At 47.3% G+C, this 18,874-nt stretch overlaps 1 protein-coding gene across 3 annotated transcripts in view; it reads left to right on the forward strand.

Annotated features, from left to right (window-relative positions):
* The window catches only part of Spire1 (spire type actin nucleation factor 1), a 175,713-nt gene extending 167,300 nt beyond the window's left edge, over positions 1-8,413 (forward strand). For all 3 annotated transcript variants that reach the window (XM_048363613.1, XM_048363614.1, XM_048363615.1), the window contains 5 exons: positions 2,098-2,235; positions 2,944-3,014; positions 3,715-3,742; positions 3,849-3,985; positions 6,508-8,413. In XM_048363613.1, the coding sequence (XP_048219570.1) occupies positions 2,098-2,235; positions 2,944-3,014; positions 3,715-3,742; positions 3,849-3,985; positions 6,508-6,766 (633 nt within the window). In that variant the 3' untranslated portion in view covers positions 6,767-8,413. The remainder of the gene's footprint in view (positions 1-2,097; positions 2,236-2,943; positions 3,015-3,714; positions 3,743-3,848; positions 3,986-6,507) is intronic.
* Positions 8,414-18,874: the final 10,461 nt, after the last annotated feature.

Here is an 18,874-nt window from a genome sequence, read left to right on the forward strand (position 1 = left end):
AGTTGGTCCCTGCTAATAAAAGGGAATTACACTGCTAGCTATTGGTGGCTCACGCCTGCGATCCTAGCTCCTCAGGAGGCTGCAATCTGAGAATAACGGTTCAAAGCCAGCTTGGGCAAGAAAGTCCATGAGACTCTTAGCTCTAGAGAGCCACCATAAAAAGCCAGAGTGGAACTGTAGCTTAAGTGGTAGAGCATTAGCTTTGAGCAAAAATGCTAAGGAGCAGCCCTGAGTTCAAGCCCTAGTACCAGCACCAAAAAAATAAAGGCATTGCCTCTGCCTAAGCTGCTTCGCGGCTATGTGCACTAGTTTTCAGCCGGGGAACTGGACGCTACTTGCTGTCTTCCTCAATGCACAAAAACACACCTGTTCATCTGGTTCTTTGCTACATCCAGACATTATTTGGCTGCAGTTTAGCAGCATTGCCAACCAGCCATTGGCCAAAGTCCCTGTTGAGTAAAAATCATGGTAGAAAAAGTTGTTCTTTTGATGTGTTAAAAACAGAGAAAACCCGTCACTCACAGGTGCTGAGCCAGCATTCTGTTCCAATGGCTTGACCTTCAGAAAGGCAGTTCATTGTTCCACTTGACACTGTGCTCTGTTCTCAGGGGGGAGCAAAACGGAGCAGACATTAAACATGCTGCTTTAATCCTATTATCTCAAAAACCTGTTCCCACTGAAAGAGAAAACTGTGATGGGTGGTTTTTTTTAAATGTGTATTATAGGCATCTTAGAATAAATGATGTAATTTCTGAACAATTCTTGCCCCCCAAATACTAACAAACTCATCTTTAAAAAAAATTGCAGGATTTTTCCCCAAAGAATTCCTAAGCCAATTTAGTCTACCTTAAGTTAGCTTGAACAGAGATGATTTTGTACTTTTTTTTTAACCAGGAAGCAGTAGTTTATCAAACTACCTTTTTTTTTTTTTACTTTTGGTAAATGCTAATGTTTGTTGAGTTTGCAACTTAGATTTATTTTTGTTTTTCTCTGATTGAAAGACAGAACTGAATGTTAAAAACTCCATAAACTGCCTGTGTTCATAGTCATGTGCTCTCTCATTGGGCTTGTTTGGTTCCAGAATGCCTGGGAGCAAGGCTATTGTATGTGTGGGAGAGAATTATAATGTGTCTGTGCTGAGAACATTCAGTTTCAGTGTCACTGCACGACAATGGCCCCTTGAAGGCTGGCAGGGTCCAAATACTGAGGGCTGTTCTGTCTTTCTCTTAGATCCACCAATCAAGAGGGGGCCGGATGGAGAACGGATGGGTGTAAGGCTCTTATTCAGTCAGATCAGTTACATCAACATCTTCCACAGCCATTTGTAGGGAAGCCATTAACATAAGACAGCCAACATAAATATTTATTATGAAATTCTTCTGAGTGTTTCCATGTCATTCCGGGGCTGACCGCACATTCAGCCGTTGTTGCTAAGTAATCATGGAAATCTGGAGAAATAGGCAGCCTGGAGAGATGGCTTTTTGCTTGGAAAATGCTCCCATGGTTTCTTGTTCCAGTTCAACTCAGACCCTTTGCATCTTTCTTAAAAGTGTGCTGATGTAACTGATCACTAAATAATGCTGTCAATATAAAGTACTAACCACCTTCTCTTGGCTATTCTGGGTACCACGAACCAGTTTTGTTTTTGTTAAAACAGGACCACTGTTGTGGATTTGCTATTATTCTGTTAATATGTAGGGCATACCACAACACTAATGTCTGTACATAATTAGGAGAAAAACCAACATAACGTTGGTTTAGAAAACATTTTTTTCAAGACTTCAAGCATAGATGCATAGCTGTACTTAATGGGACAGCTCCTACAGGCAAAATATGTGAGCAAACAAGGGGCGCTTTCATTGATTGGAAGTTTCACTCGCCTACAGCATGCCCTGTGGTCCTGGTTTCTGCCATCTGTAGAATTCCCGCACTTGGCGAGGATGTGGTGGTCCCCAGAGGGAGCTAGCTCTGTCCCAGTGATCATGGGAAGCTCTTATTCTCTCTGCAGCTACTAACAAGGTCTATGATTGGAAGGGAAAAGTTCAATTCCAGAGCAGGCATGGCAGTTCCTTATTCATGTGGCCTTTTGAATTTCAGGAGGAATTCTGCTACCCAGTGGAATGCCTCGCTCTTACCGTGGAAGAGGTGATGCATATCCGTCAGGTCCTGGTGAAGGCAGAGCTGGAAAAATACCAACAGTATAAAGATGTCTACACCGCCCTGAAAAAAGGAAAGGTAGAGCTATGTAAAGTTGATTAAACAAAACGATGCAAGACTAGCCAGTTCTCACTCAGTATGGTCTCCTAGGAGCTGTGTCTACTAGACAGAAAGTACAAGACTTTTAGGGGATCTTAGGAGGAGGTCAGATATTCACATGCTAGTTATGGACAGGGACCATATATTATATATGACAACCATAACAATTATCATAGCAGCAGCAGTGTGGCTTGATGAAGCCATGTTTGCATTCATGTCACTATACTTTGAAAGGATCTGTAAAGAAAATGTGTCTACGAAACAGGAGAGTTTTTTTTTTAAACCTTCTTAAGATGAGACTCTTGAGTGCTTTTATTACTTTCTGGAGGAGAATTGCCAAATGCAAAGATGGGGGCTCTCTTGGGGTGGGAATGTGGCTTAGTGGTAGACTGCTTGCCAATCATGCACGAAGCCCTGGGTTCGATTCCTCAGTACCCCAAAAACAGAAAAGACCAGAAGTGGCGCTGTGGCTCAAGTGGTAGAGTGCTAGCATTGAGAAAAAGAAGCCAGGGACAGTGCCCAGGCCCTGAGTTCAAGCCCCAGAACTGGCGAAAAACAAAAGATGGGCTCTCTTACTGACCTCCCCTCTCTGTGAAAGGCCCCTAGAGGGATGCGAGGCACACTGAGCTATGAGAGGGGTAGGCAGCTGTCTGTCCCATCTCTTCTCTCTTTAACTTGTATTTTCAGCTCTGCTTCTGCTGCCGCACACGGAGGTTCTCCTTCTTCACCTGGTCTTACACCTGTCAGTTCTGTAAGAGGTAAGGCCATTGATGAAAAGGTCCATTACTGCTGGGCATAGTTGGGCATACCTGTAATCCCAACACTCACAGACTACAGGCAGAGGCAGGAAGATCTAGCGTTCAAGACTAGCCTGGATGACATAGGAGACCTGTTCCAAAAACAGATTCATAAAAAGAAATACATTACCTCCACTGCTCGTCATTTTTTCACCCAGGAGTAGTGTTGAAATGATCTGTCCTGTTGTTTCACCTCACTCCTCCCTTGCCACTTAGGAAGGAAGATATGTTTCTTCAAGAATGGACCAAACTCTAATTGAACCTGGGAAAATTTTCTCTGTGTTATTTCTTTTATGTAAGCAAATAATTCTCGTGCACCACATTTAAACAGAAAAGACAACACAGGTGTGGTTATCATGTGAGCCTAAATTAACTCATAAGAAAATTCCAAACAAGTGGGTTCTTTTGTAAGAGCCACAGTCATCATTTCTTGGCCTTTTAGCTAAGGTCTTCCATTATCAGTGAAGGACAGAGGGACAGCTAAGCTTTACAGACTGATTGTCCTTTGGGCAACCCCAGTTGAATCAGTTTGTTGTTTTGTGGTCTAAGAGCGAAAGACTATGCAGTTTGTTACAGAAGACACATTGCGTGGCACTGGCCTCTCGAACAATGCTCACGTCCTTCACGTCACACCATCTAATGCTTCTGCTTTTGTACACAGGCCCGTGTGCTCACAGTGTTGCAAAAAGGTAAGTCCGGCTCAGTTAAATGAGATTTGTGTCCATGTTTTGCCTCTGCTAGTCTTGCTCATTCTCCTTTTTTTTTTTTTTTTTTTTTTTTGTGGGGGGATGATAGATGCGACTGCCCTCCAAGCCATACTCCACCCTCCCTATCTTCTCCTTGGGACCTTCTGCCTTGCAAAGAGGGGACAGCTGTCTGAGGCCTGAAAAGCCCTCCAGCAGCCACCACCGGCCACTCCGGAGCATTGCCAGGTAAGCCGGATGTCTTCCAGGCATCCTCTGTGCTGGCAGAGACTGGAAGAAGTGTTCGGCGGCTCCCCAAAGCTTCCTCAAAGGTCACTCTTCAGAGGATAATGACCAATTGCCCAAAGGATACTCGATCATATAGTTGTTCTTTCCCACCCCCCACGTTTGAAGTAACCATTGTGTCTGGGCTGGGAATATGGCCTAGTGGCAAGAGTGCTTGCCTCCTATACACGAAGCCCTAGGCTCGATTCCTCAGCACCATATATATAGAAAGTGGCCAGAAATGGCGCTGTGGCTCAAGTGGCAGAGTGCTAGCCTTGAGCAAAAAGAAGCCAGGGACAGTGCTCCGTCCCTGAGTCCAAGCTCCAGGACTGGCAAAAAAAAGAAAAAAAACTGACCTTGTTTTCACTGGCACAGGTTGAATCTTTCTTTTCTCCTCCAGTTTGGAAAGAAACCCTGTGTTTACAGAAGTTCATTATGGTAAAGGCAGAAGTAAAAGCTTTATGCTTAAAACTACCAGTTTTCTAAACTGGCCAAAAAAAAAAAAAAAGCCTAAGTATCAGTCCCTTTGCTGGGCATCACAGAGGGAGGAGGAAGACTAGCTCAGGTCCCAGGCTGTCAGGGAAGAGCCTAGCATGAGGCTTCAGCCCCAGACACCTGCCTTGTTCTTGGGCTCATTGTACTCTGAAACACCTCTTCATGACGCAGGCTCATGGAGATATCATCGGTGAGTTTGAAACAATAGCCCTCCTTTTTCCTGCTTCCCCTCAACCTCCTAGACCTTTCTGGCCTTTCATATTTGCATTAGTTGAGAAAATAAATGATCCCTAGTTACCTCACAGTTTATGAAAAAAAACAAAACTTACAGTGCTGTTGATTTAGTTAGCTCTACTCTGAATCCAAATAACCACTCTCTCAAATCTAGAGAATGGGGCAGGGGCCTATGTGACAAAAACACACATGACAAGAACATTGACCAAAAGATAGCTTTTCAAGATGTGTCATAGGACAAAGAAAAATTGGTAAGGCTCCAGTGGCTCACACCTACAATCCTAGCAACTCAGGCTGAGATCTAAGGATCGCAGTTCAAAGCCAACCTGGGCAGGAAAGTCTGTGAGATTCTTATCTCTAACCAGCAAAAAGCTAGAAGTGGAACTGTGACTCAAGTGGTAGAGTGCCATCCTTGAGTGAAAAAGCTAAGGGATAGCACTGAGTTCAAGCCTTAATACTGGCACTGAAACAAACAAACAAACAAAATCGATTTATTTCCATTTCCTTTGGCCTGAGCTCCATGAACAAATCCAGCATTTATTGATCATGACACAGGGTACCAGGTCCCTGGAAAATCAAGCCAAAGTCCTTCTGAGTCATCAATAGGATATTAGCACATGCACTGTGTCTTAGCTCCTAAAATGCCCAGTCTGCACATGAATGATAATCAGGCAAACACCTTGGAGACTCTGTTTTCCAAAGATGTTAGAAGTGCACAATTTCCAGTGACTTAGTTTTTTTGTCAGTCATGAGGCGCACACTCCGGCCTGGGCGCTGTTTCTGAGTTCTTTTGCTCAAGGCTAGCTCTCTACCAGTTCATCACTTCTGGATTTCTGGTGTTTAATTGGAGATAGGAGTCTCATAGACTTCCTATCCAGGCTGGCTTTGAACCGTGATCCTCAGATCTCAGCCTTCTGAGTAGCTAGGATTACAGGTATGAGCCACCTGTGCCCAGCTTTTCAGTGTTATTTATTTATTATTTTGCCAGTCCTGGGCCTTGGACTCAGGGCCTGAGCACTGTTCCTGGCTTCCTTTTGCTCAAGGCTAGCACTCTGCCTCAAACTTGAGCCACAGCGCCACTTCTGGCCATTTTCTATATATGTGGTGCTGGGGAATCGATCTGAGGGCTTCATGTATACGAGGCAAGCTCTCTTGCCACTAGGCCATATCCCCAGACCCCTCAGTGTTATTTTTTAATAAAACATGTTTTCCGGTACTGGAGCTTGAACTAAAGGCCTGATTACTGTCCCTTTGCTTTTACTCTCAAGGCTGGGGCTCTATCACTTGAGCCACACCTCCACTTCTGGCTTTTTTTTTTTAGTGATTCATCAGAGAGAAGAGTCTCAGGGACTTTTTCTGCCTAGGCTGGCTTGGAACCATGATCCTCAGATCTGAGCTGATTAACTAGAAATAGAGGCCTGAGCCACCAGTACCTTGTTCCTGCTGTCTTCTAAAAAAATAATTTTGAACATTGTGTCCACTTTAAAAAAATCCTTCCTTCAAAGGTCATGACATGGTCAATTTACTTACTCATTCCATAATGCTTTGAGAACCATTTTAATATTTTAATATAATTTTATTGTCATTATTAAGGCATTATACGGAGGGATTACTGTTTCATAAATCATGTAATGAGTACATTTCTTTTTGGGTAATGCCATCCCTTCTCAACAATTTTAATATTTGGCATGATCTCCTAATGTTGCAAGAGAGTCTTAAGTAGGAATACTGAGCAGTTTGGGCTTTCTTTCCTCCAGGTTTTCTTCAAAATCTAAGTCGGTAGACAAATCAGATGAAGAACTCCAGTTTCCCAAGGAGTTCATGGAGGACTGGAGCACCATGGAGGTGTGCGTAGACTGCAAAAAGTTCATCTCGGAAATCATCAACTCCAGCCGGCGCAGCCTGGTGCTGGCCAACAAGAGAGCCCGGTTAAAAAGGAAAACGCAGTCCTTCTACATGTCCTCAGCAGGCCCCTCGGAGTACTGCCCTTCCGAGAGGACTATCAATGAGATCTGAGCCCGTGCCTTCGTTGCTTTCGTGTCCCGAGGGGAAGCCATGTCAGGCTGGGAAGCCCTGCCCCGCTGGCTCTCCTTCCCCTGGTTGTATTTCATAGGCTTGAATTTGCATTAGATCAGACTTTGCTGCTTCGCCTGGGCCCACACTCAGTGCTGTGTTCCTATTGGCTGAGGAGGTGTGGCAGGTCAGCCAGTTGCACTCACAGCCCTTGCACTCACAGAGGACAAAATAGCAGCCTGGAACTGGCTCTTGGGTGTGTGGGTGTGAAAACCAGAAACTTCTCCCTTAGTTCAGTTCCTACTATCCCTGAAATAATTTCCTGCCTAAGGCACAAGGCTTCTGGCACGGGAAGTGGGTCTGACAGGGGTGTCCATGTTAGCACAGTTCTAAGCAGTAAGTCATATTGGCATTTCCACATGACAGTGTTCCTATCTCATGTACATAATGTCCCCAGCCAGGTCCCCGGGGAGGCCCAGACTATTTTTGTCTCACAGCACAAACCTCGGACTTGCTGGTACTCTCAACTAAGTTTTAAGTTATTGTTGTTATGAGGGACGAACTCCGTAAGGGGCTCTCTGCCTGCATCCCTATGCACGAGGTAGCCACTTCTTCTGAGCTCGCTGCGGCCGGCCCAGCACCGCGGCGCCTCTGACAGCCTTTCCTTCCCTTCCGTGAATGTATTGAGTGACCAGTAGTCTCACAGTGGAAATCAATGAGTTAATTGTGTGGGAGTTTCAGGACAAAGCCACAGTTTTGTCAACTGCGACAAGGATGGTGACAGGAGAGAGACCAGTGGAAAATAAGCTACAACCTGGCCATTTTCAGCTACATTTTTCATAATTTTGTAGTGCAGCCATCACAATTAAATTCAGCCACAATTTGGTACTTAAATCTCAAACTAAGCTTTATTTTTATAAATGAATTTTAAAAGAAACACACCTAACTCTTCAAAAAACAATTTTTAAAAAGTTAAACTGCTGACTAGCAAAAATTTTGATGGCTTTTGCACAGCTGAGTTGAGTGGAGGCTGGGTTTCTGTGAAGGTCCATTGCAAGGTAGCATTTGGCACCGAAACCATTCAGCTCTTGTGCCGGTTCATGGACTATCCTCTGTGCCCAGTGTGCTCAGCAGCGTGCAACCTTTCAAATCACCACTGGTGTTTGAAAAACAGTTAAATGCACGTGGACCGTTATTTCCTGGAAGCTGTAGAACAGATTTGTCACCAACACCTATGGCAGCTCCATTTAATCAAAGGCATGACTATCACATTTCATTCCACATAAAAAAAAAATAGTAACATTTCCATGTTAAATTAACGTCATACCTCAAGACTGCTCTGGTAGTAGTTTTCTATTTGATTGAAATTTACAGTTTAGGAAATGGCTTTAAATTACTTACACTTATAAACTTTACCAGTCGAGTAAAATAATGCATGTTACTAGTTCATCTATAATGCATGGACCACCAGAAAACTGAATTGTTCCAGTTATATTAAAGCCTCTTCTTATTTAAGAACTTTAAAAGTTAGGTTGGTTAGCTGGGTGCTAGTGGCTCATGCCTGTAATCCTAGCCCCTCGGGAGCCTGAGATCTGAGGACTACAGTTCAAAGCCAGCCCTGGCCGAAAAGCCTGTGAGACTCTTTATCTCTAACCACCCAAAAGCCAGAAATGGAGCGGAGGCTCAAGTGGTAGAGTGGTAGGCTTGAGCAACAAAAGCTCAGGGACATCACCCAGGCCCGAGTTCAAGCCCCCAGTACTGGTGCGCGTGTGTGCGCACGCACACACACACACACACACACACACACTTATATTGATTAAATCTCATGTTTAATTTTTTAAGTTTTCAGAATGCATCTGAACTGTACAGATAGGCCCGCCCTCTCGGGTGGCCCAGGCTTGGATTGGCATGGCTTCCCGTAAGGGAGTAAGGGAGAAGAGGTGGGATTTATTTGTATGAGTATATCAATACGCACCTAGGGTAACATGTTTTTTAAAACAGTGAGTAGTTGCTGTTTGTATTCCAGCGTAAGACACTGAACTGCCCCACCCCCCAAAAAAGAGAATTCCACTCACATTCACAGAGCAATTTCCCAGTAAACCTTTTATGCCACTTCTGCAGGTTCACAGTATGGGTGTGTGAACAGATGACTTGAGCATGGTCATGGCCTCTGACCGGAGCATTGCCAAGTTCATCAAGAGGATGCGTGAATGGTGTGTCCAATGAAACAGTTTGCAGAAAGTTGTGCCCGAAAGAGCATATAACAAGGTTAAATTTTTAGAATCAAATTAGCATCTCTGGGGTACCAAAACAAATTTGTGTGTCCAATGTTCCCTTATGTGAGCCATGCATGTCTCCCTCAGCATTAGCGCTAGGTGAGTTTTCCAGTCTGATTTCAGCTTGTGGCGCTTGCTTTTCAAGTTCTGAGCCTCCCTCGGAGCCTCCTGCTCCTCCTGGAATCGCCTCCCGGCGCAGCGCACCTTGCTGGCCTGGTCTCCTCCGGTGCAGCTTTTCCTTCCAACCAGTCGCCAGCTGTGTGGCTCTTCTCCATCATGGCTGCACGCACGTGTGTACGCATCATGTCACCTCTGCTCAACCAGCGCCCTCCTGGCACGAGCACCAGGTCCTTTTGTCCCCGAGGCCGTGGGGTCACCCGGGGGAATCTGGGCCTCCCTCCCGTGGCCTCGCTTCCTACCAGTGTCAGACGTAAGATGCTTGTCAATACTACAGTGTGCTCATTAATATTTGAAAGACATTCATTCAGTGGACGATGGGAATTATCCCCAAAGCAGGTGAAAATCAAACCATTGATATGTACAGTGACTTAATGACCTTACCAGACCTTTCCAATTAAAAATGAAGAGAGATGCAATTAACACCGTGAACTCATACCGTGAAATTTTTAAGGCTTTTATTTTTCTAACTACACTAATGAATGTGGGACTGGATTTCAGGTGTCATGTGTCATACAGGAAACGAACATTTTAAGTTATACTATTTCCTAAAGCAGAAGAGTGAAACGTTTTTGTACAATCGGAGCAGTGGGGGGTCCGGTGCTGGGCTTCGGCCCGGGTCCTCCCGGGCGGAAGGCTGACGGGGATGGCTGACGTTCGGGAACGTGACGGTACTAAATGTTTTCCATTCGAGTATTTTATTTTAAAACTTATGTAGGGAAAATAAAATGTCTTTGGTCATAGCTTCTGCGTTGGGCCCCATGTCTTGCGGTCACCCGCTGTTTGAAGCCACCAAGGCTGGGGAGGGGAGGCCAGGCGCGGCGGCTTAGGGCAATTTCCAAAATAGTCTGAGCTGGATGCCAGTGGCTCACCAGAACGCTGAGATTTGGAGATCCAGGTTCAAAGCCACCTCGGCCTGCTGGGTTCGCGGGACTATAGATGTATACCACCAGGCCCAGTTTTTATTTATACGTTGTAGGTAGCACCCCTCAAGGAGCACCTTCCTCAGGCGCGAGCCTCGGCAGTCCCTCCTGTATGCTCTCTGGGAGTGGCCTCACAGACTGCGTGTCCTAGCCTCATGTGATGCTGAATTTGATCTAGTCTGTGTGCAGAGCTGTTCCCTGCGTCACCCAGCATTTCAAGGAGCTGCTGCTTGTACTGACGTTTCTCTCTGATGTGTGTATAACAAGGTGAGTGTGTGAGCGTGTGCACGTGTCTCCCTGGCAGTACCCAGAGTCCTGGCTTCCCCTCGCCTAGACCCTGGGGGAGGAGGGCACATGCACCAAAAACCTCCCACCCCGGCTCCTCCTTAGGGAGGCCTGGCACCCGCACATCGAAATCGAAGTTCCTAAGGTGCCCCTGGGTGTGAAGCTCTAGGGAAGGCCGGGGGTGGGGAGGAACGGCCAGCGCCTCCCAAACCTCTGAACACGGAGCCTCTGCGCATGGAGCAACAGCGGAAAAGCTGCAAGGTAAATGAAGAAACTTGCCAGGTGCTGGTGGCTCACCCGTGTCATACTAGCGGCTCCGGGGGCTGCGCTCCGAGCATAATGGTTCAAAGCCAGCCCAGGCAGAAAAGTCCATGAGATCACTCCAGCTGATCACTCAAAAGCTGGGAGTGGAGCTGTGGCTCGTGGTGGAGTACCAGCCTTGAGAGGAAGAGCTAAGGGACTGCGTTCAAGCCAAGTCACGCTTCCCCACGGGCACCAAGAATCAACAGACATGGCAGCCGCTTTGGTTTTACACCGCTGGAAAGAACGAATCCTAAATAACCGAGCTTGGATACCAGCTACAAACCTCCAGGACACAAGGAGCCGTCACGCGGACGCAAACCGGCTGCACTCCCTCCCGCCCTACGCCTCACTGGCTCTCCAGATCCAGCCGCGGTGACACTGTCTCCCTGGAGCGGCTGGACCCTTTGTTCCAGAATGGTATTCCCCAGAAAATAGGGTTGCTTTTGGATTTTTTGCCAGTCCTGGGGCTTGAACTCAGGGCCTGGGCACTGTCCCTCAGCCTCTCTGTGCTCAAGGCTAGCACTCTACCACTTGAGCCACAGCGCTACTTCCAGCTTTTTCTGTGTATGTGGTGCTGAGGAGTCGAACCCAGGGCTTCATGCATGCTAGGCAAGCACTCTACCACTAAGCCACACTCCCAGCCCCAATGGGCTTTTTTTTTGTTTGTTTTGAAGGACCCAAGACGCTAGATCTTGATACCTGAAGAAAAAAACTAGACTAATTAGCAAAGTAGATTTTTTACAGCAATACCAGGCGTCTGTTTTGTTTTGTGCATTCGTGCACACACACGCCGATACTGGGGCTTGAACTCAGGGTCTTGAGCTCTTGTTTAGATAAGGGAGTGCTTTTGGAGGGCAGGGTCCTGCCGTGTGGGCCAGGCCTCTCCCTCCTGTGCAGCCTCGAGTGCTGGGAGTTGATGACAGAACCTCACAGATTTGAACTGAGCCAATGGTAATTAGAAATGGAGGGGGAAATCTTTGGGTAATCCAAGCAAATCCCTTCACTACATGTGAAATGACAGTGCTTTCCAAGTAATATTCCTGTGTGGGGAGGATAAATTTAATTATGAATGTTACACAAAAGCAAGAGACTACAAGAGGTGCTGTTGGTTTGAAACTCAAAGCAGAGGCAAAGTCAGTTTTGCAAGTTGTCATAAGCACGTTTTAGTGCACCTCAAGGAAAATATCAAACCTCAGAAGGAAGTGAACTATTAAAGACAAACACACACATGAACCTTCCTCGCAGCTCAGGCTGGAGCTCAGTGATCGACTGCTTGACTTGTACGTACAAGGCCCTGGGTTCAAATTCCCAGTCCCACTACCACCACGTGCACACGTGCATGAGGCCCTCACACAAAGCAACCAACCTTGTACTGGCCACTTAGCTTCACCAGTGTGTGGGCACTGGGTTCTGCTGCAGATACTACCTGCCATGGAAATAGTGGGCAACACATTCCTTTTCCCCACAGGTCACCCCACTAACTGCTTTGATGTGAAGAGCCAGTTACTTCATAGGTGAACACTGTCACTGTCCATTTTCACCCACGTGACATGCATCACAACGTAAGTTACGTCTTCAGGGCCAAAGCAGTGTTACCCAGCTTATCCCAGGAGAGTCAAGCCGCACGTGGCCCCAAACCTGAGCGTTTCCCGTGTGCACTCGTGCAGCTCAGAAAAGGTGCTCACCAACCCCCGCCTCTACAGCTGTCTAAGAGCCGACCTCTACTGCTGAAAGGGATACGAGCCAACGCCCAGCCCCTGGAACCCTCGGCTTCCTCGTCTATCCTCTCGCTGTTTGCATGCATCCAGGGCCAGGCAGACTTGACCCCCTGCAAGCTCTGTCTTTGAAGAGGTCAACTAGTTGGAAGTTCTGATCTCAGGGAGAGTTCCTGCCAAGGTTGACGTACTGGTCCTGCCCGGGTGTCACTACATAAATGCCTCCTCTTCCAGAAGTGTCCTCTTAAGCCTATGCCTCTCGGTCACACCTCCTGCCCTCCGTATTGCCCGGCAGGCGTTCCCTGTCACACTTAGCACCTGACATCCTAGCACACTGGCTAGGCGCTGCTGGCTCTCCCCTGTAATCTTAGGTACTCAGGGATCTGAGACCCGACAATCCCAGTTCAAAGCTAGTCTGGGCAGACAAGTCTCCAATTAACTATTCAAAAGCCAGAAGTGGAGATACAAGTGGAGCATGGCTCAGGTGGTAGAGCACCAGCCCTGAGCAAAAGGAGCTAAATGAGAACACAAGGCCCCGAGTTCAAGCCTCAGTACTGGTGCGTGCACACGCACACACACACAGACTAGTCCATTGCCCCATGAAGATATAAAGGCATCACACATCTTTCCTGCTATACCTAAAATGTCTGGTGTGAAACAGGTCCTCCACAGGTGTGAATAGAGTGGATGAGCCTGTTCAATATGGAAATGAATATAAGTAAGACATAAGGTGGGACCTTCCAGTCGTCTTCAGAGCAACAGTGTTACGCTTACTTCAACAGCTACATGCAGTCTACAGCCCTGCCCTTCCTAAAGTCAGAGTACAATTATAAGTTCCTGCCCATCATGGTATTAGCACAGTGGGCTTGAAACCTGCAGAATGCTTCTCGCTAGCCAGGTTTTCTATGCGTGCATGTGCACACATGTGCATAGTGCAAGGGACGGAACGCAGGGACTTGCAAATGCTAGGCAAGCTGTTGACCACTGCACCATCGGCCCGGCCTTCCTGCTTCCCTCCCACAAAGGCAGGCCTCCCCATCCTTAAACCTGGATAGAGCCATCTGCAAGCTTGGCTTCCTTCCAGTAACGAGTGTGCAGACACACAGGCCCCGGGACTTGCCCTCTACGCAAAGGATGTGCATTGGTGCTGAGTGAACTCGTTTATTACTACTGACCTCTGCTGCATAGCGCAAAGGGTGTTTATCGTTACTGACGGAACTCGTTTATTTGTTACTATGGACCTCTTTCTATAGCACAGTTAAGGTCTTACTAGAAATCACAAAACGATGGTTTTAAAATGTATGCCAGTTAGGCCAAAATAAATACTAAACTCAAATTTGTCATATTGACAATTTGGCTAAAGAAAAAGTAAGGAAAGTTATGAAAATAAGCTTTATGACACTCATCAATTTTTTTGTGGTACTGGGGTTTGAACTCAGGACTATATGCTAGTTAGGTAGGCTTTCTGTCACTTGAACCACATCCCCAGCTCTTTCTTACTTTATTTTTCAAGCAGGTGTTGTGTTTGTGCCAGGCTGGTGTGGACAGCCATCCTCCTGTTTGTGCTTTCCACATACTGAAGATGGCGGGCTGCTCTGCCCTGCCCCGCTTGGCACTGGCTAAGACAAAGCCTTGAGAACGTTTGTCCTAGACTGGCCTCAAACACGGATCCTCCATGCCTCCCTTCCTAAGCATCGAGGATTACTGGCCTGAGCCACCATGTACAGCTAATAAATCATTGTTTTAAAAATGAATTCCCTGCTAAAACTAATGTAAGCTAGTAAAAAACAAAAAAACCTTCACAAAATAACATTTCAGAAACTGTCACTGTTACCCAGGCTAGCCTCAGTGACAGTCTCTCAAATACTTATGAACCCAGAGCTTCATGCATGCTGGGCAAAACACTACCACTAGGCCACATTCCCAGCCCCCTACATCTTTCTTTTTTTTTTTTTTTTGGCCAGTCCTGGGCCTTGGACTCAGGGCCTGAGCACTGTCCCTGGCTTCCTTTTGCTCAAGGCTAGCACTCTGCCAGTTGAGCCACAGCACCACTTCTGGCCGTTTTCTGTATATGTGGTGCTGGGGAATCGAACCCAGGGCCTCATGTATACGAGGCAAGCTCTCTCGCCACTAGGCCAGCCCTCCCTACATCTTTCATATAATGGTCTTGAATAGCATATATTGGAAGATTGTCTGAAACAATAATTGGTTTTCAAGTTCTTAGTAAGTCAGAGAGGCAGTTTTAAGCCAAAACAGCAATTAATAAGCGTAAATCCTCTTTTCTTTTTTTCAAAGTCAATTTTAACATTCAGAGTGGGAAGTAGATATGTCTACTTCCTGTAGAGCTGTCTCAGTTAGGGGGCGTTGACAGCAAAATGCCAACGTGTAGGAGTGGCAGGAATGAAAGCCACCCCCACCCTCACTGTTGGGAAGTGGACGTGCGGCTGAAGAAGCAGAGTGCCAGCCTTGACCAACAACAAAAAGCTCAGGAACAGTGCCCAGGCCCTGAGTTCAAGCCCCAGTGTCCAGTACAGGCATGCACACACGCACACATGCACACACGCACACAATTGCCTTAATATACTAAGCAGTCACTAGGGCTCGGCTGTGAGTAGAAACCAGCTTGATGGAGGGGAGGGGGCGGGGGAGAGCAGCCTCTGACCCCTCCCTGTGTGGAAGACGCCACCCCCTAAGCACCGGCCCGGGCATGGAGGCGCCCAGGCAAGCAGCCACCGGCTCTCAACAGACTGGCATGCCTGATTCCCATGTCAAATGCACGGAAAACGTTATTCAGCCCCATCGTTCCTTCCTTTCCTTACAAGCAAGTTAGCCTGGATCCCAGGGCTCCAGAGCCCTGAAGGCTGCTGACCACGGCCCTGACGGCCTCGCACAGCTCAAGGGAAGAACACATCACTCCAGCTAGGTGTGTAGGAAGAGCTGGCACAGTACCTAGTGTGCTTATGCCTCATCCAGAGGCAGGGAGGAAACTAGAAACTGAAGGGCATCAGGAGACACACACACACACACACAACCATCTCCCTCTGTACCTTCAAATTTAACCAACTGCAGATGGTTTAAATACTTGTGGAAAGAGTTGCATCTGTGATGAGCATATGTGGGGTTTTGGTGTGATTCTCTAAACAGCTTGACAACTATGACACATTTACACTGCTGGCATTGCCAGTGATCTAGAGATGATTTCATCTCTACAGAAGGATGTTGCAGGTTCTGTGTGAATTCTGTGGTATTTTATAGAAGGCACTTGATTGTGGCTTTTGTTGACCTGGGTACTGAACTAGAACCAATCCCTTGAAGATACAAAGGAGCAGCTGAGACAAAATGCCCCAGGCTGGGTACCAATGGCTCATGCGTGTAATCTTGGCTACTTAAGAGACTGAGATCTGAGGATTCCAGTTCAAAGCCAGCCGAAGAAGGAAAGTTCATGAGACTCCTTATCGCCAATTAATCCCTCAAAGCTGGAAGTGGAGCTGTAGCTCAAGTGTGGCAGAGCACTAGCCTTGAGTGTAATGACTAAGAGATACTCAGTACCTTACATATGTAACTGTAACCTCTCTGTACATCACCTTGACAATAAATTTTTTTTTTAAAGCTAAGAGACAGCACCTAGATCCGGAGTTCAAGTCCCAGTACAGGTACAAATACAATAAAATAAAACCTCAGGCAGGTAATGTGCTATTAGCAAGATACTTTGTTAAGAGGCGACCATATGTCGTCTGAACGTTTAATTTTAAATGAAACTAAGTTTAAACCAGTATGGGGGAAAAATGTCCTGTTCCACACTCCAAAACTGAAGCAAAGGTGCTTGCGTTGTGTGCGGCGGCGGGTGTGTGGGAGGCCCCCCTTCCACCCAGGGCACAGCCCGCCCTGGACAGCCCACCCAGCACAAGATGGGCCTGCCCGGCCCCCGAGTCTGCTGCAGCTCCACACTGGCCACGCAGCGCCCCGGTTTCCAAGCCCCCCCCAGATCTGAGGAGGCTCCCACAGTCAACCCCAAGTCCAGCCCTCTGACAGCAGCATGCTTTCTGATGAAGCTGCCCAGCAATGGCTGCAAACTTGGGACCAAAACCCAGCAGAAGCTGAGATTACAGGCTCGAGCCACTCGCCACGAGCTCAGGCCTACAAGCCTCCCTCCTCAGGAGGCTGAGATGGGAGGACCAGGGCTCAAAACCAGCCAGGGCAGGAAAGTCTGGAAACTCTTACCTCTAATTAACCATTAGAAACACAAGACTCTCTTGTGTCAGGAAAAAACAACAACAGCCAGACACACAAGAGAGAGAGGAGATCTCGTCAGGCAATTCACTTCTGCACAGAAGGGCGCATAGCCGCTCGCCGGTTAGGCAGGCAGACCAGCTGGGGCAGGCTGCTTTATTTATTTATGTTTATCTCAACCCACGGTGTGATCCATCCCTCCTCCTTTGTTAGAAGTCAGGCTTACATTTTATTTACAATTTGTTACCAAAAAAAAAGCCAAAAGTGGAGGTGGGGTTCAAGTGATAAAGCACCAGACTTGGGTGGAAAAAAAAAAAAACCCAAGGGCAGCACCCAGGCCCTAAGTTCAAGTCCCAGTACTGACACAAACAAAACAAAACAACCACTAGAAACTTCTGCCAGGAAATGGAGAGGTCACAGCTTGGGAAAGTCTTTCTCACACATCTTGAACGCTTGGAAAGGAAGAATTCTGGGGAAGTTAAGCCAACTTCCTGCTCCGTAAACAGAAAGTCTTAAAAACAGCAGCTGCCCACCTGTGCCCTTTCCCACCCCCCCACCACCCTCCCAGGAGGCAGGGATGAGAGTCCTGTCCAGGCCCCAAACATCAGGTGGGGACACAGCCGTCCCAGTGCTGGGCCCTGCTCCAGTCTCAGTGGCCAGCAGGGGGCGTCTTCAACCCTCAGGGCTCCCACGAGCTGCAGCCCACAGGTCCCGGGCTCCACTCAGGCGCCCGATGGCCGCTCCAGACCCTGCTGACAGCGTTATGGTGCCATGTAGCCCACGAGGCTTCTCATCTGTTTTCTCTACAACTATTTTTGTTATTTGAGGACTTGTGGAACTTCTCTTGAGCATCAGAAGACACAGGGCTGCCCCACTGGCTGATATTTCCTCCAGTCCTCTAGCAAACCTACGAAGCGTTCACACAAGAGCAGTGTTTGGAGGTTGACACTCTTATCATTAGCACTGTAGTATTACAGCTGACTTTTGGCTATTTTTTTTTCACCTTGGACATCCAGGTGAAACCTCTTCTCTGACACTTTGCACTTGCAATATTTACTTTAGTTGATAGTGAGTTCCAAGTAGTAAAAATGAATATTGACCCTACTTTCAATTGAAACACAAGTTACAATGTCCAACCACATTACACAACATACTAAAAAAATCACTATTGCTTAATGACTACAATAAGAAAAAAATGTCTTTATAGGGGAAAGCACAGAAGAGTAAGAATGCATTCAGATGGGGGGAGGTGGGTTTTATTTGTGGTTTGTTGGGACCCATGTTCCACCACTTGAGCCACAGCCCTGGACCTTTTTTGACCACGACTTTTTGGATAGGGTTTCCTGGTTTTGCCTAGGTTTGGCTCAGACTAAAATCCTCCTATCTACATTTTCATAGCTGGGATTACAGAGGTCTACCACCCCATGCAGCCTCAGGTAGTTATTTTTACTTATTTGGTCAAGAAGGGCTTCAAGTACCTGGTCCCGATGTTTACCACCGTCCTTGCCCTAGAGCTGCAGTCTCCTCCCACAAACACACCGCCACCCTCCGCCGAGGAGAGGACAGCTCCCCTGCTCTCCTCCTATCTCTGCTTATCAGAGCAAGGTTTCCAGAACCAGATCTCCACACGTCCCTCCAGAACAGCGCTCGTGCTGACCTCTGTAAAGTCATGGAGCCATCTGGAAACAAGCGAAACTGTAAAGGGCAAGGCCTAGGAAATGGTGCCTGACCCCCTCCTCCTCCTCCTTGCTGGGGTGCGGCAGAGGCATGGATGGGGACAGCAGCCCTTGATCTGGGGGACTAAGGCACGGCACAGGCGTCCTAGGCCCCCAGAGGGGTGGTTTTTGCTTGCTTTTATTTGTGCCAATACTGAGCCTCTGCTCGGGGCCTTGTGCTCTTACTCGGCTTTTGCAATCCAGGCTGGCACTCTACCACTTTGCTTTTTACTGGTGAACTGGAGATGAGTCTCATGGACTTTCCTGCCCAGACCGGCTTCCCACCACAGGCCTCAGATCTCAGCCTCCCGAGGAGCTAGATCACAGGCGTGAGCCATCGGTGCGTGGCTGAGGGATGTTCTCGTGTCACTGTGGTTCAGAAGTTATATACAGCTAGAAACCAGTACATACGATGTGCTCCCATGTCATTTTAATGAAAGAAGGAAAAGGAAAACAAACACACATAGACGTCAATAGACATCACAAA

The sequence above is a fragment of the Perognathus longimembris genome, chromosome 15 (genome assembly GCF_023159225.1).
Source record: "Perognathus longimembris pacificus isolate PPM17 chromosome 15, ASM2315922v1, whole genome shotgun sequence".
NCBI classification, from domain to species: Eukaryota; Metazoa; Chordata; class Mammalia; order Rodentia; family Heteromyidae; genus Perognathus; species Perognathus longimembris.